This window comes from Carcharodon carcharias, chromosome 13, assembly GCF_017639515.1.
Source record: "Carcharodon carcharias isolate sCarCar2 chromosome 13, sCarCar2.pri, whole genome shotgun sequence".
NCBI lineage: Eukaryota > Metazoa > Chordata > Chondrichthyes > Lamniformes > Lamnidae > Carcharodon > Carcharodon carcharias.
Window position 1 is genome coordinate 74,134,593 of NC_054479.1, and position 25,821 is coordinate 74,160,413.

Consider the following 25,821-nt stretch of genomic DNA (forward strand, 5'->3'; position numbering starts at 1 on the left):
AGAGAGAGATCCGTTTGTATCCAGGAAATTGACCCGTTCCTTCAGGAGTGAGCCAATCCTGACAGCAGCCTCCACCCAGGGAGGTGCCAGCTGGCTACTGGAATTGTTCAAGGGGCAGTCGCCATCACAATAGGATGTGACGTACAGAAGTGTGCCACCAGCTCATTGGGAGAGAGAAGCACATTCTGCAGGTAAATCCCTCACCCTAGCACTGAGGCATGACCAATTCAGTCCACTTAAAGCCTGCATTCCCCCAGAAAGAACAATGTATTCTGCTTTTCGATTAATGCCCTTTCTTCCTTTGTGTTATCGCAAGCAGGAGCGAATCAGGCAATGACCTCTAATATAGTAGTCAATGTGGCTCTCACATTGCAGGTTTTTGCTAAATGGCCGTTGCTTGAAAAATTGTGAAGATCACTGGGCTAGCTTATCTATCTCATGTTGCAGGCGAGATCACCCTCACTGCTTGCCACACTTCCAAGTATGCTATCAACAGTGAATTTTGAAACTCTATTCCATATTCCAATATTCAAGTCGATTATATATATATCAAAAAAGCAGTGGTCTCAGCACTGATCCTTGGATGATAACACCACTGTCAAACATCCTCCAGTCTGAAAAACAACCATTTCCTACGCCTCAATTTTGTTCACCAACTTTTTGTGGTACTTCGTCAAATGCTTTCTTAAAATTCATTCTTACAACATTCATCGCATTCCCTTCATCAACCTTCTCCATTACTTCATCAAAAAATTTAATTAGATTAATCAAGCATGATCTCTGCCTTTTACAAATCTGGCGATAGCTAATTAACTCAAACCTGTCAAAATGCCTGTTAATTCATTCTTCCTTGATTATTCTAATATCTTACCCATCACTGATGTTAAACTGACCAGCCTCTAGTTACTAAAACTGTCCGAACACTTGCTTAAATAATGGTGTTACATTTTCCATTCTCCAATCCTCTGGTGCTTCCCACGCATCTAGGGAAAACCGGAAGATTAAGGAAAACTGCTCCAATCTCGACCCACACTTTCTTTAGCAACCGAGGATGCAGGCCATCCGGACAAGGTGATTTATCTACTCTTAAGTATAGCCAGTCTTTACAAAACAGCCTGCCTTTCAATTTTCACCTTATTCTTTACCTTTACACTTTCTGCTTCTGGCGATAGTTTGTCAGCATACTTGTGCTTTGTAAGCATTAAACAAAGTAGCCATTAAGTACTCTAGCCTTGCCCTGCAACCCTAAGCATATATCATTCTCTTTGTCCCTAGTAGGCACAACAATGCACTATTTATTTACAAGCCAGTAGAAGACCTTTTACCTTTTATGCAAACTGCCACTCAATTCTCATATTCTGTCTGCCAATCTTATTTTCCTCTTCATTTCCCATCTTAATTTATTGTATTTAGCCCGTAATTCTCACTTGAAGAATTCACCTGGCATGTATCATAAACCCACTTTTTTATTTCATCATATCCCCTAACTCCTTCGTCATCCAAGAAGCCTGGTTTCAGTACCCAGCCTGCACCTGGAACATCTTCTCCTTAATGATCACCCATTGTTTCCTTTCAGTTTTTCTTCTCAGCCTTTGGTTCTAACTCTGGCTAGATCACCTCTCATCCCATTGAAATTAGTCCTCTTTCAAATTAAAAGCCCTACTTTAAGATTGTCCTTTGTTCTTCTCCATGACTAATCTAAACCTTGTTGTATAATGATTACTCTGCCCAAACTGCTCCCTGACAGACACACAGCCCACTTGCCCACCTCATTCCCCAGCACCAGATACAAATACATACTTTCTAATTGGGCTGAGAACATACATATGAAGGAAGTTCTCCAGAATACATTTCAGAAATTCCTACCCCTCCTTTCTCTTTACTCTAACATTAATTACCCAAATATTGATTGGGATAAAGTCCCTCAATATCACCACTCCATAGTTCATCTCTATGATTTCTTGTATCTCTCCCTCATTATTTGGAGGCCGATAAATACACCCAGCAGCCTGATCATACCTTTCTTCTGTACCAACTTTGACCAATTAATTCCGTCACAGAATCACACAGTGCAGAAGAGGCCCTTTGGCCCATCGAGTCTGCACTGACATGTGAGAAGCACCTGACCTAACTACCTAATCCCATTTACCAGCACTTGGCCCATAGTCTTGAATGTTATGGCATGCCAAGTGCTAATCCAGGTACTTTTTAAAGGATGTGAGGCAACCTGCCTCCACCAGGCAGCGCATTCCAGACCATCACCACCCTCTGGGTAAAAAAAGTTTTTCCTCACATCCCCCCTAAACCTCCTGCCCCTCACCTTGAACTTGTGTCCCCTCGTGACTGACCCTTCCATTAAGGGGTACAGCTGCTCCCTATCCACCCTGTCCATGCCCCTCATAATCTTGTACAACTCGATCAGGTCGCTCCTCAGTCTTCTCTGCTCCAACAATAACAACCCAAGTCTATCCAACCTCTCTTCATAACTTAAATGTTTCATCCCAGGCAACATCCTGGTGAATCTCCTCTGAACCCCCTTCAGTGCAATCACATCCTTCCTATAATGTGGTGACCAGAACTGCACCCAGTACTCCAGCTGTGGCCTCACCAAGGTTCTATACAACTCCAACATGACCTCCCTACTTTTGTAATCTGTGCCTTGATTGATAAAGGCAAGTGTCCCATATACCTTTTTCACCACACCACTAACATGCCCCCCCACCTTCAGAGATCTATGGAAACATATGCCAAGGTCCCTTTGTTCCTCAGAACTTCCTAGTGCCATGCCGTTCATTGAATACTTCCTTGTCAAATTACTCCTTCCAAAGTGTATCACCTCACACTTTTCAGGGTTAAATTCCATCTGCCACTTATCTGCCCATTTGACCATCCCTTCTATATCTTCCTGTGGGCCAAGACACTCAACCTTACTGTTAACCACCCAGCCAATCTTTGTGTCATCCGCAAACTTATTAATCCTACCCCAAAATAGTCATCTGTGTCGTTTATATAAATGACGGATAATAGGGGACTGAGCACATATCTCTGTGGTACGCCACTAGACACTGGCTTCCAATCACTAAACTCCAGTCATCGCCCTCTGTCACCTACAACTAAGGCAATTTTGAATCCACCTTATCAAATTATCCTGTATCCCATGGGCATTTGCCTTCTTCATAAGTCTCCCACGTAGGACCTGTCAAAGGCTTTGCTGAAATCAACTGCATTACCCTCATCTACACACCTGGTCACCTCCTCAAAAAATTCAATCAAATTTGTTAGGCATGACCTCCCTCTGACAAAGCCATGCTGGCTATCCCTGATCAAACCTTGCCTCTCCAAGTGGAGATAGATTTTCTCCTTCAGAATTTTCTCCAACTGTTTCCCTACTACTGACGTGAGACTTACTGGCCTGTAGTTTCCTGACTTTTCTCTACAACCCTTCTTAAATAGCGGAACCACATTTGCTGTCCTCTGGCACCTCCCCCGTGGCTAGAGAGGAATTAAAAATTTGGGTCAGAGCCCCTGCATTCTCTTCCCTTGCTTCCCTCAGCAGTTTGGGACACAAATCATCCAGACCTGGAGATTGCCTGCCAACACCTCCAATACCTTGTTACTCTCTATATCAATTTACTCAAGAATCTTGCAGTCTCTCTCCTCAAGTTCCATACCTTCATCCTCATTCTCTTGGGTGAAGACGGATGTGAATTATTCATTCAACACTCTATCAATGTCCTCTGGCTCCACCCATAGATTGCCCCCTTGGTCCCTTATGGGCCCTGCTCTTTCCCTGGTTATCCTCTTCCCATTGATATACTTATAGAATATCATGGGATTTTCCCTACTTTTACTAGCCAGAGCTTTCTCATATCCGCTCTTTGCTCTCCTAATTGCTTTCTTAAGCTCCACCCTGCACTGTCTGTACTCCACTATTGCCTCCGTTGATTTGCTTCCCTCGTACCTGCTCAAAGCCTCTCTTTTCCTTCTCATCGTATCCTGAATATCTCTGGTCATTCATGGTTCTCTGGGCTTGTTACTCCTTCCTATCACCCTAGAGGGGGCACGTTGAGCCTGTACCCTCCCCATTTCCTTTTTGAACACCCGCCACTGCTCCTCTGTAGATTTCCCCACAAGTAACTGTTCCCAGTCTACCTTGGCCAGATCCTGCCTTATTTTACTAAAATCCACTCTCCCCCAATCCAAAACATTTTTTTGCAACTTGTCTATTTCTTAGTCAATAATAAGCTTAAATTGTACCATGTTGTGGTTGCTATCACTAAAATGCTCCCCCACCACCACCTCAGCCACCTGTCCGGCTTCATTCCCCAGAATTAGGTCCAGCACTGCGCCGTCCTTGTTGGACCCTCTGCATATTAACCTAAAAAGTTCTCCTGTACACAGTTCAAGAAATCCACTCCATCTAAGCCCTTAACACTACATCTATCCCAATTATGTTGGGAAAGTTGAAATCACCTAATATAATTACCCTATTGCTATTGTTTTTACACATCTCCACAAATTGTGCACATATTTGCTCCTCAATTTCCTGCTGACTATCTGGGGGTCAATAGTAAACACCTAACAATGTAACTGCTCCTTTTTTATTCCTAAGCTCTATCCACAAAGCTTCATTCAATGCCCTCTCCAAGATATCATCTTTCCTTACTGCAGTAACTGACTCCTTAACTAATAATGCAATGCCTCCTCCTCTTTTACCCTCTTCCCTGTCTCGCCTGAAGATTCTATATCCCGGAATGTTGAGCTGCCAATCCTGCTCCTCCCTCAACCACGTCTCATTGATGGCTTCTATACGTGTCCTTGCCACTTCAAGAGCATACACTCTTTCCACCACTTCAATGCGTTCCCTAATCAGGACTACCATCCTCCCTCCCTTTTTACCTTCTGTATCTGTAGCCGTGAATATTAAACACCCAGTCCTCACCAGTTTTAAGTCACCTTTCCATTACAGGCAATACATCATATTCCAACACAGCTATTTGCACTTGTACCTCAGAAACCTTATTCATCCTTGTATGTTCACATACATGAATTCTAAACCTGCCTTTGCATTCCCTGTGGTCCTTCTTAGTCTAAGTATCGCACTACATCCTTCTCTACTACTATCCAAAACTCTCACATCAAACACCTTATTCCTCTTTTCTACTCCATGGGCAGATGTGCCCATCTGCCTGCTAATTTAGGTTAAACCTGACTCAACCTCCCCGTGAGGACACTGGTCCCAAGTCTGTTAAGATGTAAGCCTTTCCTTTTGAATAGGTGCCTCCTGCCCCCCAGAACTAGTCCCAAATCCCTAAGAATCTGAAGCCCCCCCCCCTCTTAAAATATGCTCTAAACCACAGATTGATCCTCCCTGTTTTCCGACTTCAACTCTTGATAGCAGGCAGCACTGGGAGTAATCCAGAGGTACTACTTTTTAAACTTTCTCCAGCTCCTGAAAATCTGACTGTAGGGCCTCAATATGTGCCCTCTCTATGCCACACGTGCTATGTGTACAACAACTTTACGTCACTCCCTTCCCCCTGCAGAATATGCTACACCCTCTTCATGATGTCCTTCACCTTGGCACCCGGGAAGCAACACACTATGTGGGACTCATGACATTACAGAAATGCCTGTCTGTCCCCCTAGCAATGGAATCTCTTATAACAACTGCAATTCTTGCTGTTACCTCTTGTGCAGTCCCTTCCCCATTGGTGCCATGGCTACAGTGTATTCCTTCAGGGTGTCGCCATGCCCAGCAGTCTCCAATGCTGACTGCCAGTTTGAGAGTGGTACACACGCTGAAGATTCTTGTACTACTTGCTTCTTCCTACTCTTCTAAATGAACTCTCTCACTGCCTGTGGGATAACCGCCTCCTGGAATGTATGATCCAGGAAATTCCTATCCTCCATGATGCTTCACAGTGACTCCAGCTACCCATCAAACTTGGAAATCCTGAGCTTAAACTCAAACTGCTAGAGACAGTTCCAATATTTGGTCCAAGACACATGAAGTGTACTGGAAGATCCCATATGGCACAAGAATCAGAAGCAACAGGTCTCAGCTACCCATCCATGATCTAAAAAATGTCAATTCCCTCTTTCAGAGTCCCAATAATAATGGTTTAAGCAATCAATTTCAATTCCTGCCTCAAAGCCTGCTCTCTGCTAATACTCTTATTAATTAATTAACTGTTATACCTATCCCAATTGAAATTTGTAGTTTCCTAATTTCTGGTTTGAATGAATGCCCCAGTTTAGATTAGAAAAATTCTCACCAACCAATCACTTATTTGCTTTCCTGTGACATGATGTTTCCTCTCTGCTCACAGCTACCGCTCTTTTTTCCGCTCTGCTTTCAAGCTCCTGTTCTTTTTAAATCTCCGCTCTGCCTCTCAGCTCCAGCTCTTTTTAACTCTCCACTCTGGCTCTCAGCTTCCGCACTTCTAAAATCTGCTGAAAGAAAATGTGCTAAATGCCCTTTCTCCTCTGTAATTGCCTCATCATCACTTGTATGCTGAGTTACTTGATCACTGTAGGAGCAGCCACTGGTTGGTACATTTGTCTTCAATATCCCTGGACTAGATCTGGATCTTCGTGAGAGAAGTACAGGAAAGGGGTGAAGTTGGAAAAAACGCTCTCAATGTAATGTAATCCATTATTTTGTGTGTGCTAGCACTATCCTGTGTGTTTATGCCATTCAGTGACAACATTGAATTTACATCACACTATTCGAGTTCATTTAAGCTTGAAATCTGCAGCTAAATTGTGCTGTGCCACACTTGAATAAATTCTGAGTTCACACTTGAAGGTTTAAATTTCAGAAGAAGTGAGTTCAACATTATTAATATAAACAAATTAGCAGCAAATAACAAATTTATAGGTCACTGTTCACTCAGCACAAGCAGCTACCATTTTATCACACTTCTTTGAGAGGAACTAAATCCTTCAAATTCCAAATAATCTCTCCAGCATTTTTGATTTAATTCACAAGTTTCTCCCATCTCAGACAGTTCTTATTCATTTCAAGCCTGGAGTCTTTGGATCCAACATGAGCTACTTATTTGCAATTGGGGGATCTAAGGGTTAATTGAAAGGAGCGGATGGATAGCGCAAAAAAAATCAGATCACAGTCTGATTTGGTATCAAAAAAACACCTGCTTTCGCACAAATATTATATTCTAATTCCCTTTTTTTCAACTGTATACTTTAACAGATGCAGTCACAACTTAATCCATTTCATATTGAAATAAAGTCACATAAACAGCAATAAACTTCAACTAGCATTTAAAATAGGTTTAACCTTACATCAATATCACACTGTGCTGTATGAAACCCTGTGCATCAAGCAACAAACACAAATCTATGTCAAGCTCAGCCAGATTGCTTTAAGAAACCTACAGAACAGTTTGCAACTGCTTTGCATTTAGAGCAAAATGCACTTCCTTCTGACAGAATAATGGCATCCAGTAGCACACCTGATCATAAAACGAACTTATTAGTCCCATATTCAGCTTTTCAAAGCCTGTATCAAGTCAATTCTGTCATGAAGTGGCATATTGAAATAAAGTCACATAAGCAGCAATAAAATTCAACTAGCATTTAAAATAGGTTTAACCTTACATCAATATCACACTGTACTGTGCATCAAGCAACAAACACAAATCTATGTCAAGCTCAGCCAGATTGCTTTAAGAAACCTACAGAACAGTTTGCAACTGCTTTGCATTTAGTGTAAAATGCACTTCCTTCTGACAGAATAATGGCATCCAATAGCACACCTGATCATAAAACGAACTTATTAGTCCCATATTCAGCTTTTCAAAGCGTGTATCAAGTCAATTCTGTCATGAAGTGGCAAGAAAAAATCCATTTGTGTATGTGAAATTAAAATGTAACAGCAGTATAAAAAGCACTGACTACTGTACTCTACTCTTCTGATAAGTAAGGAAAAGCATGAAAGTAATGCACATACATCTGAATGGAAAAAGGCTATCTGAACCAATTCATTTTCATCTGTCATTTTAAGTACAAAATGACTGATCTTCCAACCTTTTGCGTGGTATTTTGTTGTGAACAACCTGAAAATGCAGCTGCTTTATCTGGTTACACAACAGTATGCAGCGTTAATGAATATTTAATGATTGACCTCAATTACCTTTGATTTATTATAAAGCTGTGTTATTAAGAAGCTGCCCTGCTCATCCATTTATGTAACAACATTGTACACTTTGGTTTAAGCTCTTCACATCCTTTCATTCTTCCCTGTGCACTGTATTGGATTTTACTGTTTCATAATAGATCAACTTACCGATTTAGTTGATTCCAAGGACCCAGATGATATAGTGTCTCTGCTTTCCCGACTTTTGGAGCTGAGCTGAGGTGATGATGAAGGTGAATCATCTATGTAGGGCATGGTTTCCTGGTTCCGTCTTTGTTCTTCAGCTCTATCGGCATCATAGGAATAGATTGGCAGCGTGTTGCTATAGAGTGTATCTAGAGAATTGGAAAGTACAAAACAGGTAAACATCAATTAAGTGGGACATCAGACAACTAATTCACAGTGCATGCTGGGTTCACCAAAACATTGTAAATTTTGCAGAGCAGAGTGCTCCGTTAAATCTGCAGTATTCCCATACTCCAATTTGACTGTGCTCCTCAACCATGGAGTTTCAAAAGAAAATATCTGAATTTTGTGCAGTCATTGTCAGAGGATTTGCTGAAATGTTTTGAAGACTAAGTGTGTCTTTTGAACACTGTCAATGTTTTTTTCCTTGCATATTCTGAAGGTAACATAAGGCCACTGGAGCTCAGCAGATTCTATTGAATGAAGAAACTCAGAAGGCCACTTTTTATGAACATGTGATATATTACAGACAAAGAGCTAAACTCGGCGTTTATCAAAGTCACCCCAAACCCTTCAATTCACTGCCAAGCTCCCTTTCCTTGAAACCAAATGTTCTTGCCACAATTTGTGAGCATTCCATTAGTATCCCTAATTTTGTCTCCGCCATGCTGACCCCATCATTGTGATGGATGAATGATATCACTTTTGGTTAAATTCCAGTTGTTATGTTGGATGGACACATCAGTTTACAATGAGCTAAATATACAAAGAAAAACCTGTAAAAACTTGCCAATAATTATAATCTGCCATTCTAAGGGTGAACCCAGTCATGGCAGAGCCCAAAACTGGCTGCCATAAATAGTCACAAACAAATCCAGGAGAAACTGCTTTGCCCAATAAGTAGTGAATGTAGGACTCGCTACCACATGAACAACTGAGGAGAATTGCATTGGTACATTTAAGGGGAAGCTAGTTAACCACAAGGGTGAATGAAATGGAAGAATATGTTAATAGGGTTAAACAAAGTAGAGTGCACAGAGACTCATATAGAGCATAAGCACCAGTATAGACTTGTTGAGCCAAATTGTCTGTTTCCGTGCTGTAAATACTCTGTATGTGTTTGATTGAATAATATCAAAAAACTCCACTAACAACAACATTAATAATAAAAGTAAAATACTGCTGATGCTGGAAATCTGAAAGAAAAGCAGAAAATGCTGGAAAAACTCAGCAGGTCTAACAGCATCTGTGGAGAGAGAAACAAAGTTAACATTTCGAGTCCGCACGACCTTTCTTCAGAGCTCTGAAAAAGGGTCATACAGACTCGAAACCTTAATGCGGTTTCTCTCTCCACATAATGTTGCTAGACCTGCTGAGCTTTTCCAGCATTTTCTGTTTTTGTTTGTGGCAACATTAATTATTCTGTTTTCACCCAATGATTTGTGATTTCAGTTAAAGAAAGAAGTTACAGACATTTTAAATTGGCAACAGTTTCGCGAATGTTATCACAAGCTGTTCAAATAATAGTGAGCAGAAAATATTGGAGTTATTCAGTACCAGATTTGGCATTCTTTTCCCATATGTACAATTCTGCTGAGGGTTTCCAACATTTCCTATTTAATTTCAGGTTTCTACCATTCATGAAACCTTTCATTCCTAAAAATCTGAACTTGTTCTGAACTGTGGTGGTGAATTTTAATTTTGAAGTCATTTTGAACGGTAAATAAAGATGCTGTAGATCTATCCAAAAGAATCTGAGTCAACAGCACTCTCAAGTGTCTGCTCTTGATATCAAGTCACAGAATTCCAACGGCACAGTAGGAGGCCATTCAGCCCATCGTGTCTGCACTGGCTCTCTAAATGAACATTATGACATAGTGGCATTGCCCTGCATTTTCCCTGTCCCCTTGCACATTGTCTCGATTCAAATAATCACCTAATGCCTTCTTGAATGCCTCGATTGAGCCTGCCTCCACCACACTTCCAGGCAGTGCGTTTCAAACCCAAACCAATCATTGTATGAAAAAGTTTTTTCGCATCACATTTGCTTTGTTTGCAAGTCACTTTAAATCAGTGCCCTCTCATTCTTCATTCTTTTACGAGTGGGAACAGATTCTCCCTATTTACTCTGTCCAGCCCCCTCATGATTTTGAACATCTCTATCAAATCTCCTCTTAGCCTTTTTCTCTCCAAGTAGAACAGTCCCAACCTCACCAGTCTATCCTCATATCTGAAGTTTCTCGTCCCTAGAACTATTCTTGTAAACCTTATCTGCACTCTCTCCAATGTGTTCACCCAGTATCCAAAATGTTCACCCAGCACTGTACACAATACTCCAGCTGAGTTCTAACGAATGTCTTATATAAATTCAACATAACCTCCCTGCTTTTGTACATGTGCTCCTATTAATAAAGCCCAGGGTACTATATGCTTTATTAACTGCTCTCTCCATCTGTCCTGCCACCTTCAATGATCTATGCACATATACACCCAGGTCTTTCTGCTCCTGCACCCCTTTCAATATTTCACCCCTTATTTTATATTGTCTGTCCATGTTCTTCCTACCAAAGTGCATCACCTTACACTGCACATTGAACTTCACCTGCCATCTATCTGCCTACTCCACCAACTTGTCTATGTCCTCTTGAGGTTCTACACCATCCTCCTCAGTTCACAACACTCCCAAGCTTAGTATCATCCACAAACTTTGAAATTGTCCCCTGCACACCAAGATCTAGATCATTAATATATATCAGAAAAAGCAGGGGTCGGGTCCCAATACAGACCCCTGGGAAACTCCACAACAAACCTTCCTCCAGCCCGAAAAATATCCATTGACCATTACTTTGTGATTTCTATTTTTCAGCCAATTTTGTATCCACATTGCTACTGTCCCTTTTATTCCTTGAGCAATAACTTTTCTCATAAGTCTGATGTGCGGCACTGTATCAAATGCCTTTTGAAAGTCCATGTACACCACATCAAAAGCATTACCCTCATCGATCTTTTCTGTTACCTCTTCAAAAAACTCCAGCAAATTAGTTAATCATGATTTCCCCTTTAGAAATTCATGCTGGCTCTTCCTTATCAACCCATATTTTTCCATGTTTTCCATGTTTCCTACTAATTCTATCCTGAATAATTGTTTCTAGAATCTTGCCCACCACTGAAGTTAAACTGACTGGTCTATAATTGCTGGGCTTATCCTTACAACCTTTTTTGAACAAGGGTGTAAATGTTTGCAATTCTCCAGTCCTCTGGCACCACCCCTGAGTCAGGGGAAGACTGAAAGATTATGGCCAGTGCCCCTGCAATTCCTACTCTCACTTCTTTCAATATCCTTGGATGCATCTCATGCGGTCCCAGTGCCTTGTCAACTTTAAGTACTAACAGTCTATTTAACACTTACTCTTTATCAATTTTGAACCATTCCACACTGTCAGTTTCCTCGTCTGTCACCATGGCCTGGGTAGCATCTACCTCCTTGGTAAAGACCTACCCTCCTTGTAAAGGTCAATGACACTGACTGCAAACTAATAAAATACAATGCTCAATCAAGAAACAAGATTCTTAGTATCCACATACTCACCATAACTTTCAAGTATCTGACATTGTTCAATTTAACCATTAAACAATGACTCAACCATTAAAGTGTTTCATGCTTCAATTTCCCAGATAAAATCAACAGTATCTGGAAATATCAAATGCTTTATCTGTACTTTATTTCTCCGAATACATTTTTTCTTGTCCCAGTTTAATCATTCCCTTCCCCACCACTCAACACCCAAAATACCAGTAAGCTAACAACCTGTCCTTCGGCTCCCTGCAATGGGTACACTGTGATTATGGTCTTGCTGGTTAGTGGTTCAGGGTGCAGTTCTGTATCATACTAATCCCATTATGCAGCTGCATCACTCTTCGGATTAAAGAGTCACTTGTCCTCTAAAAGATGGCCTTTCCCTGAGAGCAGGCAAATGTCTGTGTTATAAATCCAGAACATACAATCCTTGAATAATTAGATCCAGCCATAAGCAATAAGAGCAAAGATGTAAATTTGGATCACAAACCAGAAAGGAGCAACAAGTGTCATATAAAACGTAACATATGTCACAAAACAGCAGTTGAGATGGTAACTGAAATTACTCATACACTTTCTTAGCTTAAAATCCACCTGGAATATATGTAATATACAATGCTTTCTGAGTTGAAATCATTGAACTCAATGCTACTAATGTTCCTTGTGATTTTCAAAATTGTTTTTAATCAGATTTTCTTTGTCAGTTTCTTCCCTTGCTCTCCTGAAAATAATGACTCATGCTGTTGTAAGGTTCCATTGATACTGGCCATCTTCTGACATCTCACCCAAGGGGTCATGAGCAACAGCAAATTGTCAGCAACTGACTCAACATGCGCTGAGGTCATCAGAGCTGTCTTCATTCTACATTAGATGTATTCTTAAGACCAAATTTAATCAGTCCCTGAAAAGCAGGTTGGTTGGGTGGGTGGGGGGGGGGGGGGGGTGAGTGGGCTGCAAGGCCCAGAGAATCAGTCAGAAGTTGGTGCAGGCGGGGTACGGCAGAGTTGGAGAGCCCATTGCCTTCCCAACGCTGTAGAATTCTGTTAACAGTGGGGAACATGGAGGATGGCCTACCTACCCAGAAGCCAACTGAAGTGGCCAATTAAGGAACACTTTCTGCCACCACTGGTATTTTACCAGCAGCAGGTGGGCCCTCATTGTCTGAGACCAACTCATAAAACATGGTGACCTTCCTGTGGGCTGGTGGGGGGGGTGGCCCACTAATCGATCACTCTGAGAGCCTGAGGAAGGCTGCCACTGCGGACACCCCACCACCACACCCCCCCACCCCCTCCACCCCAAATCTGTTATCACAACCAGAAATTTTCCAATCTGTATGACTTTTAATAACAGTGTCATTAGAAGGTGTGGATTGGTGGCTGGCACAGTGCACCACTTATCTGTTAAGTATTTTTGTAATTGCTGCACGTTCTTTCAGTGGAGGTCTGATGGGTAGTAATGTTCAATAGTAAACTGACAAACAACTGAGCATCACAATTTTAATGAATTGTTTACATCAAATGGAATTGTTAAAGTTAACTGAGGTTTAGCCTGCAATTGCTTCTTGAAACTGAGCTAAATCACTTCATACATTATCATCTAATCTTCCTAGAGGGACCTGTTGCTCCCTTTGCTAACCCATATATTTTTCAATAAAAAGTAAAATAATTTCTTTGAAATTTTCTTTAATCTGAAGGCTGCAACTATTACTTGTTTCTCTTAAGGCAGTTTCTTGAGGTTTCCCCCAACAGAATAACTTTGACAACGCCTACTCCCATTACTTGCTCAAAATGAATTAAAATCATCTAGTACTTCATATTCTGCAACTGAATACAACGACACAGCACTTTGATGTTTGCATGATTTGACTTTAAATTAAGCAGGAATAAAATGTGTACTATTGTCAATAGAGAGAATAATTTACGTTGATTATTTGAGGCCTCTTCTTCACTAGTAGCAGTGAAAATCATTTGGAAATGTTTGCCATGATATCGATGATTTTTTGTAGCAAAAATTACATAAAGTTACTAAATTTCATCACGTGCTGAAATCCTCATCCAAGCATTGGATAGTCAAGTCTACAGCTAACAATGTTCTCCATGCCGGCCTCCCATCTTCCATCCTCTATAAACCTGAGTTTATCAAAAACTCTGATGCTCGTATCCTAACTTGCACCACTTAACACTCACCCATCACCCAGTGCTTGCACATCTAGTCCAGGTCACGGTCAAACAAGGCTTCAATTTTGAAATTCTCATCCTTGTTTTCCAAAGCCTCTTCCCTCCCTATCTCCGTAATCTCTTCCAGCCCCACAACTCTCCAAGACCTCCGCCCTCCTCTAATTCTGGCCTTTTTTGGAACACACATTTCAATTGCTCCACACTGGCAGCTGAGCTTACACCTGCCAAGGCCCTAAATTCTTGAATTCCTTCCCTAAATCTCCAACTCTCTACCTCTTTCTCCTTCTTTAAGATCTTCCTTAAAATATACCTCTCTGAGCAGGCTTTTTATCATCTGCTTTAATATCTCATGAATTGGCTCAGTGTCAAATTTTGTTTGACAGAATTTCTGTGAAACACGCTGAGATGTTTTGCTACATTAAAGGTGCTAAACTGTTGTTGGAAAATTACTTTTATAAAATTATTCACAACAAAAATCAACGAAAACATCTTAAACTAAAAATGTCATCCCAGGAAAGTTAACAAAAAGAGCTCAGGATGGACTGCTTTGTTAAGGTTCAATAATTACAAACTAGGCTTTCAATTCCCTCCTTCGAACTGTTCTAAAACAACTCTTTATAATTACACAGGTAAAAATTTGACTTTTTTAAAATTTATTCTTTTGTGGGATGTGGACATCACTGGCAAGGCCTGTATTTATTGCCAATCCCTAATTGCCCTTGAACTGAGTGGCTTGCTTGGCCATTTCAGAAGCCAGTTAAGAGTCAACCACGTTGCTGTGGATCTGGAGTCACATGTCGACCAGACCGAGTAAAGAAGCTAGATTTCCTTCCCTAAAGGACATTAACAAACCAGACGGCCCATGCACTAATAACCAAGGGAAATTTCTAACCCCCATAATATTGCGTATCATAGAAATAGTAAGAAATGACAGATCCAGAAAAATTGGAGTCAGTAGTCCTACTAGCCTGGCTGAAATTGGCTAACTCAGCACATTCCAGGGAATGAATGGGAATCTTGTGGTTCCACACCACACAGGCCACAGGAAATGATCAGTTGAAATAAATTAATAAATTCTTGTAGTGAATTGTAAATGAAAAATACCAAAATTAAATTCAGTATACATCAACACATTTATTTTCAAATATTGCTTTTCTTAGCGACTTGTTAGAATGAAGACAGCCTTATTGTTCAACAGCTCTTAAATACTCTCAATGGTTATTATTTACCAGCAGTACTCCAATGGTGATCCAACAAATGGCATTACATTTGTTGAAAACGAACAAGGGAGAGAGCTCATCCTGAGTGAGACACAGCCAGAGTGAGTGTGGGTATTGGCAATTTGGTGCACAGTGGGAATTCGGTGCATAGGGGAAGAGGTGCTCTTTGCATTTTTTTCTTTGCTATCCAACTTCTTAAATCTTCAGAGAGTGGTCTTGCCCTGCTGCAGCAGCAGAAGCTACAAGGGAAAGGAATGGCTGGTAAGTAGTGGGTAAGGTCGGGTAAGTATTTACTACTTTTATCGCTTACAGTTTAAGGTCTTTTTGTGGTTTATAGTTGGTATATTTTGTGGTAACGAGGATCAGAGAAGAAGGGCCCTAGAGAAATTGATTTAAAAGGTTTAGTTTAGAATGATAAGTCATGGCAGGAGAGCTCAAACCGTGGTGTGCTCCTCGTGCTCCATGTGGGAAGCCAGGAACGTTTCCAGTGCACGGACCCAGCATGTCTGCAGGAAGTGTGTCCAGCTGCAGCTCCTGGAAGCTCAGGTTTCAGAGCTGGAATGGCGGCTGGGGATGATGTGGAGCATCCGTAAGTCTGAGAGCATCGTGGATAGGATGTTTAGAGAGGTGGTCACAGCACAGATGAAGGAACTTGAGGAACGAAGGAAATGGGTGACCACCGGGCAGTCCAAGAGAAACAGGCAGGTAGTTCAGGAGTCCCCTTGGGATCCTGCTTGCAAATCAGTATTCCAATTTGGAGGCAGATGAAGGTGTTGGCTCCTCCAGGGAGTGCGGACAGAGCCAAGCTTCTGGCACCACAAGCAACCTGTCTGTACAGGAGGGGAGGAAGAGAGGAAGAGCAAGAGTAATAGGGGATTCTATAGTCAGGGGAACACATAGGCGCTACTGTGGCATCAACGTGACTCCAGGATGGTGTGTTATCTCCCTGGTGCCAGGGTCTGGGATGTCACTGAACAGCTGCAGGGTATCCTGAAGGGGAAGGATGAAAAGGCAGAGGTCCTGGTACATGCTAGTACCAATGACATAGGTACAAAGAGGGATGAGGTCTTGCATCAAGAATTCAGGGAGTTAGGCAGTAGACTAAAAAACAAGACCTCTCAGGTTGTAATGTCTGGATTACTCCCAGTGCCACATGCTAGCGAGCTCAGAAATAGGAGAATAGCGCAGATGAATACGTGGCTTAAGAGTTGGTGCAGGAGGGAGGGTTTTAGATTCCTGGATCACTGGGACAGTTTCTGAAGACAGTCTACATCTGAACCAGAATGGGACTAACATCCTTGTGGGAGTGTTTGCTAGTGTTGTTGGGAGGAGGTTAAACTAATTTGGCAGGGGGAGGGGACACAGAATATTAGCAAAATAGGGACACATCATAATTCAGTAAAACAATCAAGTCAGAGGGAGTACAGCTGCATTAAGTTTCAAGGGAGTAAGGCAAGGCTGGATGGCCTCTATTTTAATGCCAGGAGTATTACAGGTAAAACGGATGAGATAAAGGTGAGGACTGACACGTGGAATTGTGATATAACAGCCATCACTGAGACATGGTTGAGGGAGGGGCAGGATTGGCAGCTCAACATTCCGGGATATAGAATCATCAGGCAAGACAGGGGAGAGGGTAAAAGAGGAAGAGGTGTTGCATTATTAGTTAAGGAGTCAATTACTGCAGTAAGGAGAGATGATATCTTGGAGAGGGCATTGAATGAACCTTTGTGGGTAGAGCTTAGGAATAAAAAAGGGGCAGTCACATTGTTAGGTGTTTATTATAGACCCCAGATAGTCAGCAGGAAATTGAGGAGCAAATATGTGCACACTTTGCAGGGGTGGGTAAAAACAATAACAATAGGTTAATTATATTAGGTGATTTCAACTTTTCCAACATTAATTGGGATAGACATAGTGCTAAGGGCTTGGATGGAGTGGATTTCTTGACATGTGTAAAGGAGAACTTTTTAGGTCAATATGCAGAGGGTCCAACAAGGGGCGGCGCAGTGCTGGAGCGAATTCTGGGGAACGAAGCCAGACAGGTGGCTGAGGGGGTGGTGAGGGAGCATTTTAGTGATAGCAACCACAACTTGGTATAATTTAAGCTTGTTATGGACAAAGAAATAGACAAGTTGCAAAAAAATGTTTTGGATTAGGGGAGAGTGGATTTTAGTAAAATAAGGCAGGATCTGGCCAAGGTAGACTTGGAACAGCTACTTGGGAAATCTACAGAGGGGCAGTGGCTGGTGTTCAAAAAGGAAATGGGGAGGGTACAGGCTCAACGTGCCCCCTCTAGGGTGATAGGAAGGAGTAACAAGCCCAGAGAACCATGGATGACCAGAGGTATTCAGGATACAATGAGAAGGAAGACAGGCTTTTAGCAGGTACATGGGGAGCAAATCAGCGGAGTACAGAAAGAGCAGGGTGGAGCTTAAGAAAGCAATTAGGAGAGCAAAGAGGGGATATGAGAAAGCTCTGGCTGGTAAAAGTAGGGAAAATCCCAAGACATTCTATAAGTATCTCAATGGGAAGAGGATAACCAGGGAAAGAGTAGGGGCCATTAGGGACCAAGGGGGCAATCTATCGGTGGAGCCTGAGGGCATTGGTAGAGTGCTGAACGAATACTTCACACATGTCTTCACCCAAGAGAATGAGGATGAAGGAATGGAACTCGGGGAGAGAGACTGCGAGATTCTTGAGCAAATTGAAATAGGGAGTGAGAAGGTACTGGAGGTGTTGGCAGGCTTAAAAGTGGACAAATCTCCAGGTCCTGATGATTTGTGTCCCAGAGTGCTGAGGGAGGCAAGGGAGGAGATCGCAGGGGCTTTGACCCAAATTTTTAATTCCTCACTGGCCACGGGGGAGATGCCAGAGGACTGGAGCACAGCTAATGTGGTTCTGCTATTTAAGAAGGGCTGTGGATAGAAGCAAGAAAACTACAGGCCAGTGAGTCACACATCAGTGGTAGGGAAACTATTGGAGAAAATTCTGAAGGAGAGAATCTATCTCCACTTGGAGAGGCAAGGTTTGATCAGGGATAGTCAGCATGGCTTTGTCAGAGGGAGGTCATGCCTAACAAATTTGATTGAATTTTTTGAGGAGGTGACCAGATGCGTAGATGAGGGTAGTGCAGTTGAAGGAGTTTACATGGATTTCAGCAAAGCCTTTGACAAGGACCCACGTGGGAGACTTATAAAGAAGGCAAATGCCCATGGGATCCAGGGTAATTTGATAAGGTGGATTCAAAATTGAATTCGTTGTAGGAGACAGAGGGTGATGACAGAAGGATGCATTAGTGACTGGAAGCCACTGTCCAGTGGCGTACCACAGGGATCTGTGCTCGGTCCCCTAATATTCGTCATTTATATAAACGACATAGATGACTATGTGAGGAGTAGGATTAGTAAGTTTGCGAATGACACTACTATTGGCCAGGTGGTTAACAGTGAGGTTGAGTGTCTTGAGTTACAGGAAGATATAGATGGGATGGTCAAATGGGCAGATAAGTGGCAGATGGAATTAAACCCTGAAAAGTGTGAGGTGATACACTTTGGAAGGAGTAATTTGACAAACGAATATTCAATGAATGGCATGACACTAAGAAGTTCTGAGGAACAAAGGGACCTTGGCGTGTGTTTCCATAGATCTCTGAAGGCGGAGGGGCATGTTAGTGGGGTGGTGAAAAAGGCATATTAGACACTTGCTTTTATCAATCGAGGCATAGATTACAAAAGTAGGGAGGTCATGTTGGAGTTGTATAGAACCTTGGTGAGGCCACAGCTGGAGTAGTGTGCAGTTCTGGTCGCCACATTATAGAAAGGATGTAATTAGTGCAAGGGGGCTGCAGAGGAGTTTCATCAGGATGTTGCCTGGGCTGAAACATTTAAGTTAGGAAGAGAGGTTGGAAAGACTTGGGTTGTTTTCATTAGAGCAGAGAAGACTGAGGGGTGATCTGATCGAGGTGTACAAGATTACGAGGGGATGGACAGGGTAGATAGGGAGCAGCTGTTCCCTTTAGTTGAAGGGTAAGTCACGAGGGGACATAATTTCAAGGTGAGGGGTAGGAGGTTTACGGGGGATGTGAGGAAAAACGTTTTTTACCCAGAGGGTGGTGACGGTCTGGAATGCGCTGTCTGGGAGGGTGGTGGAGGCGGGTTGCCTCACATCCTTTAAAAAGTACCTGGATGAGTACTTGGCACGTCAGAACATTCAAGGCTATGGGCCAAGTGCTGGTAAATGGGATTAGGTATGTCAGGTCTTTCTCACGTGTCAGTGTAGACTTGATGGGCCAAAGGGCCTCTTCTGCCCTGTGATTTCCTTTGTACAATCAAGACTGGGACCTTTAGGGAGCAAGTTGCTGGTTGGAATTTGAACTCTTGATCTTGGGGTTACAAACCCAGTACCATAACCAGTTGGCTATTTGGGCCAAGCTTGGAATTTGAACATGCTGAGCAACAGCAGCGTCTCTAATTAGACCAGTACAAGTAGTGATGCTTTCATCGATTATTGAAGATCAGCTGCGCCTTCATCTTGCACATAATTTCTCTCAATCTTACAATTTGACAATAATTTTTGAAGGGTTTTACAGACTATTACACAGCAGCTCTAAACATGCAAAAATGTTATTAAAAGCAAACTTTCTTTGAACTTTTTTTGTCACACTAAGATATAGATCTGTATTGCATAATGTTTTTTGAAAAATGAAGCTTAGGGCTCTGGAGTCATCAGGTACCACAATATGAATCGTGGTGAAATCAGTGACAGCATTCTTATGAGTCAGAAGGATCCAAGTCTTAATCCAGAGACTTGAGCACATATATCCTGGCTGACACTCCAGCAAGTGCTGCACTGTCAGTGGTGCCTTCCTTCAGATGAGGCATTAAACCAAAGCCACTTCGGCCCTCTCAGGAGAACGTAAAAGATCCCACGGTATTATTCAAAGTGAAGAGAGGAATATCTCCTAGTACCCTGGCTAATATTTATCCTTCAATTAATATCACTAAAACTGATGATCCAGTCATGATCACATTACTGTTTATGGACCCTTACTGTATATAAATTGACTGATGTATTTTCTGTATTAAAACAGTGACATTTCAAAAAGTAATCAACTGTTAAGTGCTTGTGACATCCTGAGGTCGTAAAAAACCAAAAATAACTTTATCTGTCTCCTACTGCCTGATCTGCTATGTACTTATTAGCATATTTAGTTTTCATTGCAATAAATTTCCAGCGTTTCACATAAGGTCTAATGGTTCAATAAGACAAAATATTCACAAGGTTTATTGTAAAGATACTAAATGGTACGCTAATTAGTAATGTGGGAGTGCTATCGAAACCGAAATAACAAGAAAGAATGGCTGCTTTACTTTACATATCATCATGAAATGCAAACCTAGGGGTGTTTTCCGGGCAAAGGCCGAGGATTACAAGTCTCAGCACACCCTGGGAGAAATGGCACATGTGTGGAGTGGTTCAGGTCGCGCATGTTGCGCACTGTTCCAGGTATTTCAGGTGCCTGCGTGGTGTGAAAATAGCAATCAAGGGACCCAGTATGGTGCTATTAAAAAAAGGGGGGGCGGGCCATGACAGAAGAAGAGGATGCAGTAGGGCAGCCCCATGAATGAAAAGGGTGACCCAGAGAGAGGGGCCACTGGAAGTAACCAACTGTGAAAGAAACCACTGGATAGGAGCAAAGGAAGAGGGCCCAGGCAGTGAAAGAGACCTGTATGCTTTGTACAGGTAGGGCTCAGAAGCCCTGGGGAACTGAAAAGGCAGCAGAAGGTCACTGACTCCACCATTGGGGAATAGGTAACCCTTTGGACAATGGTCTTCTGCTCAGTGTAGTTGAAGAGCTGGAGCTGTGCCCGTGAGTTGGTATTGGAGTGCAGCCTCAGGAAGACAATGGAACGCAGTCTCAGGAAAAGAGATTAAATCATCAGGAGGTGAGCTGTCATTGAGCAAACTTAGTTGGAGTGGCTTTTGAGAGAATTCAGAGACTAGATATGCAAAACTTGAAGACTTGAAATCCCTTGTGAGGGAGACAGAGTTTTAATGAGGTTGTAATAGTCAACACTGACGTCTGGGTGGGTTGCTGAGAAATCCATGGGATCGGTCTTGGCTGCATATGCTGTTTATTATGCAATATGGTGTATCTGACCAGTTTGCCTTCTAATTCATATTTACCTTACATTAATTCTGAATGTCAGAGTTTAAGATAGACATTGTGAATTGTTTTACATTTTGGACTCTGTATATTAAATTTTGTGGGGTTTTTTAAACCACGGAATCATGGTTTATTCTCTGAGTAAGTACCTGGGATCTCAAACTTTGTCTGCTTTAAACAAATAGTTACTAGTCCCTAATCGGATCATACCAAAATTTGGGGGTCTGGTTCAGGATTGTAACAATATATATTACAAATGTATGCAACATTTTATTCACACATATGCATATTACACATACACACTTACATAATGCTTATTTTTGTTTTTCACAACTCAACTTTTTTTTTTTAAATGTAGTTGATAATTTCTGTTCTGCCACTTTCAGGCAGACCCTAGATGCCACACACCAACTGTGCCTAAACAAGAACTCCTAAGTTAAATTGCCACTAGATGTTTGACTGTCACCCATTCCACTGTATTGTTCCAGTGAAGCTCAACGCAAACTGGAGGAACAGCACCTCATCTTCCCACTAGGCACTTTAAAGCCTTCCGGACTGAATATTGAGTTCAACAATTTTAGATCATGAACTCTCTCCTCCATCCCCACCCCATTTCCGTTTCTTCCCCCTCATTTTTGTTTTTTCCAATAATTTATATAGATTTTTCTTTTCCCACCTATTTCCATTATTTTTAAATGTATTTCCATCCATTGTTTTATCTCTACCTTTTAGCCTTTTTAGTATTCCTGCACCCCACCCCGCCCCCACTAGAGCTATCTGTACCTTGTTTGTCCTGCTTTCTACCCTTAATTAGCACATTCCTTTAGATAATATCACCACCTTCAACACCTCGTTGTCCTTTTGTCTGTGACATCTTTTGGTTATCTCCACCTATTACTGGCTTCTTGTCCCAACAACGCCCCCCCCCCCACCTTAAATCAGCTTATATTTCACCCCTTTCCTATTTTTACCTGGTTCTGTTGAAGGGTCACGAGGACTCAAAATGTCAACTGTGCTCTTCTCCGCCGATGCTGCCAGACCTGCTGAGTTTTTCCAGGTATTTCTCTTTCTGTTTTTGTTTTCCACTGTATTAAGGTTTGAATTGGTGATCAATGGAAAGTTTAGAAGTCCTTCCTTACCATTAGAAAGGTGACAGAGGGAAACCAGTGAATTATAGACCAGTTAGCCTAATATCTGTTGTCAGGAAATTACTAGAGTCTACAATTAAGGATAGGGTGACCTGAAAATTTTCAGCTCATCAGAAAAAGCATGCATGGATTTGTAAATAGCAAGCCAAGCCGATGAATCTGATTGGCTTTTTTGAGGCGTGACTGAAGTAGTGGACAGGACGTCTATGGGTTATAGTTATACAGACTTTCTGAAGGCATTTGATAAATTCCCTCATACGAGACTGCTAGCTAAAGTTGAAGCTCATGGAATTGAAGGCAAATTATTGACCTGGTTAGGATATTAGCTGAGCAGAAGGAAACAGGTAGGGACAATGAGCAGGTACTGTGACTTGTGATGAGCCGCAAGGATGAGCTGGGGCCTCGACTATTCATTGTACTCATTAATGACTTAATGATGAGATTAAAAAGCCACATATCCAAATTTGTCGATTATACCAAGATAAGCGGCATTGTAAGCAGTGTAAATGGAAGCATAAAATTACAATGAGATATGGATAAAGTGAATGGGTAAAATTGTGGCAAATGTGAGGTCATCCACTTTGGACCCCTAAAGGATGGAGCAGGGTGCTTTCTAAATGGTGAAAAGCTGTAAACATAGATGGTCCATAGAGACTTGGGGTCAGGTACACCATTATCATTGAAAATAATTAAAATGGCTACTGGAATGTTGGTCTTTATATCCAAAGGAATAGAAAACAAGGGGTAAAACTCATGCTTTAGCCCTGATTAGACCTCAGCTGGCGTACTGGGAGCAGTTCCAAGCACCACGCCCAAGAACAATATATTGGCCTTGGTAGCAATGCAGCATAGATTTACCGGAATGATTCTCCACTCCAAGGTTAAATTACGAAGATAGATTAAACAAACTTGGTTTGTATTCCCTGGAGTTTAGAATGTTAAGCAGTGATTTGATCGAAGATTTAGATATTAAGGGGGCTGACTGGGAAAAATTATTTCCACTTACAGGGTTGACTGGGAGAAACTATTTCCACTTGTTGTGGAGTCTAGGACTAGGAGGCAGTGTCAAAAAATTAGAGCTAAACTTTCCAGGAATGAAATTAGGAAACATTTTTTCACACATAGGATGGTAGAAGGTTGAAAGTTTCTGTGAAGAAGATACTTCTTTCAATAAAGCCACTTATTTCTCTTCTCATGAACATGCTGTCTTCCATAGGTGTCAATGCCCTCCAGTGGGAATTTTGCATATGTGCCAAGACAATGTTTCACAGTGAGGTATCAACAAAATGCTCTTCAATGACAGAGGTCCATCACGGCAAATCCAAATCTGTACTTGCCCAACATGCTTCTAAATCCTTAATTTCAATGGGAAACTGTCACTTGATATAAAGTATCTTGCAAGATAATTTGTTAATGAAAGGTGCAACGTATGTCCTATCATAGATCTGGGCAAACTATGGCAGCCTGCAGCTGCACCAAGGAAAGCACGCAAGGTGCATCAGTAGATGCAGTGAAACCCAAGTGCAAAAGCGCAACTGCTCCTGGTACCTGGCCAATAGGCGAAGGAGTTGTGAAAGTGAAATGCAGATCCTGGTCAGCTTCAAGGGAAGTTCAAGGCCACGTTAAAGTAGGTGAATGCACATGGGTAAGTAGTGAAAGCTGCACTAGGTAAGTGCATTTCAGGTTACTTAGTAGATTACTGCAACTTTGATTTGCTTTTTCGGTTTTGCAAGTATATACACTATAATTTCAAGACTTCAACTTAGTTTACACATGACTTTTCTTAAAGAGTATTAAACAGTATGTGGGGGAGGTGGTAGTGTAGTGGTGTTGTCACTGGACTAATACTCCAGATATCCAGGGCAATGTTCCAGGGTCCCTGGTTCGATACCCATCATGGCAGGTGGTGAAATTTGAATTCAATAAAAAAAATCTGGAATTAAAAGATAATGATAAGCACTGTTGATTGTCATAAAAACACATCTGGTTCACTAATTAGGCTTTAGGGAAGGAAGTCTGCCATCCTTACCTGGTCTGACCTACATATGGTTCACTCTGAAATGGCCTAACAAGTCACTCAGTTCTCAAGGGCAATAAATGCTGGTCCAGCCAGCGACACCCACCTCCCATGAACTAATTTAAAACCGAAGTCAATTTTGCTTCCCCATTTTTCTCAATCCCTCACTGATGCCAAGTGTGCTGGCAGTCCAGGATTTGTATCTGGGACTTTCAGGTCTGCATTGGCATAGTAACTCGCTCAGTAGAATGGTTATATATTTATAATCTATTTGTTACGGGCAGAAGAGGGTTGGTTAAAACTGTACTGATTTCTTCTTACCACCATAAGCAGAAGCTGTCTTGAATTAGTTTTTAAAAGAAGCAGTGGCAGCGCTCCCAATCACTTGATTTTTGGAATCCAATTGTACTAATGATCCACAAAATTGAGTTAGGATTAACTCAGAAGGTTAGTTTATTTTACACATTCAAAACCCAAAAAAAGGAGTGTTCACCACTTCCCACTCTGCACATTAAAAGGGGGATAGAGAAAAGAGGTTTTACAGTATAAAGACCACAGAAAAATGAATATTAATCCACCTGAATCCCAGAGTCCAAAGTCAGAGTCCAGAGTGTGTTTCCTTTGTCGTAGGATTCTGCTCCAATGTGTTTCTGGCTTGTTAAATGATACAAAAATCCTTGAAATGAATTATACTGCTGCACGATAGGCTTTCCTTTGTTCAGACCATTTGGCAGGTGTTGATCAGAGACTTTTCGAATCAAGTGGGCTTTGAGGACTTGAAAGTGTTTACCCAGCCTGGCTGCTGGAGTTCTATCCAGTTGATGTTTAAACAGCAGGCTGGCTGTGTGTGATCAGAGATGTAATACTAAACTGTCCAAAAGGCCAGAGGCTTGAGTCATGTGACCTTCCTTCCCCACAATGACTTCAAAAGGGATGTTTATCCAGTGTCCTTTGGTTGGCTTTGGTTTTAGGACTGATAATAGCCATTGTCTCAGCAGGCCCACTAACTCTACTATCAAGGGGTTGGTTTATCAAATGCAAATAACAACCCCATAGTTCCCTTTGAAATTGATCTGATCAGACCTAGGTGTGATGTATGTCTGTTACTAGCTATCTAAGCATAATGAGGTATGACATTCCAAAAGTTGAGAAGGTAATTCTTT

General features: G+C 41.8%; 1 protein-coding gene across 1 annotated transcript in view; it reads right to left on the reverse strand.

The window, feature by feature from the left end:
• LOC121285708 (breakpoint cluster region protein-like) overlaps window positions 1-25,821 on the reverse strand; it is a 596,997-nt gene that overhangs the window by 500,551 nt on the left and 70,625 nt on the right. The window contains exon 2 of the mRNA XM_041202403.1: window positions 8,312-8,496. Coding sequence (XP_041058337.1) covers window positions 8,312-8,496 — 185 coding nt within the window. The remainder of the gene's footprint in view (window positions 1-8,311; window positions 8,497-25,821) is intronic.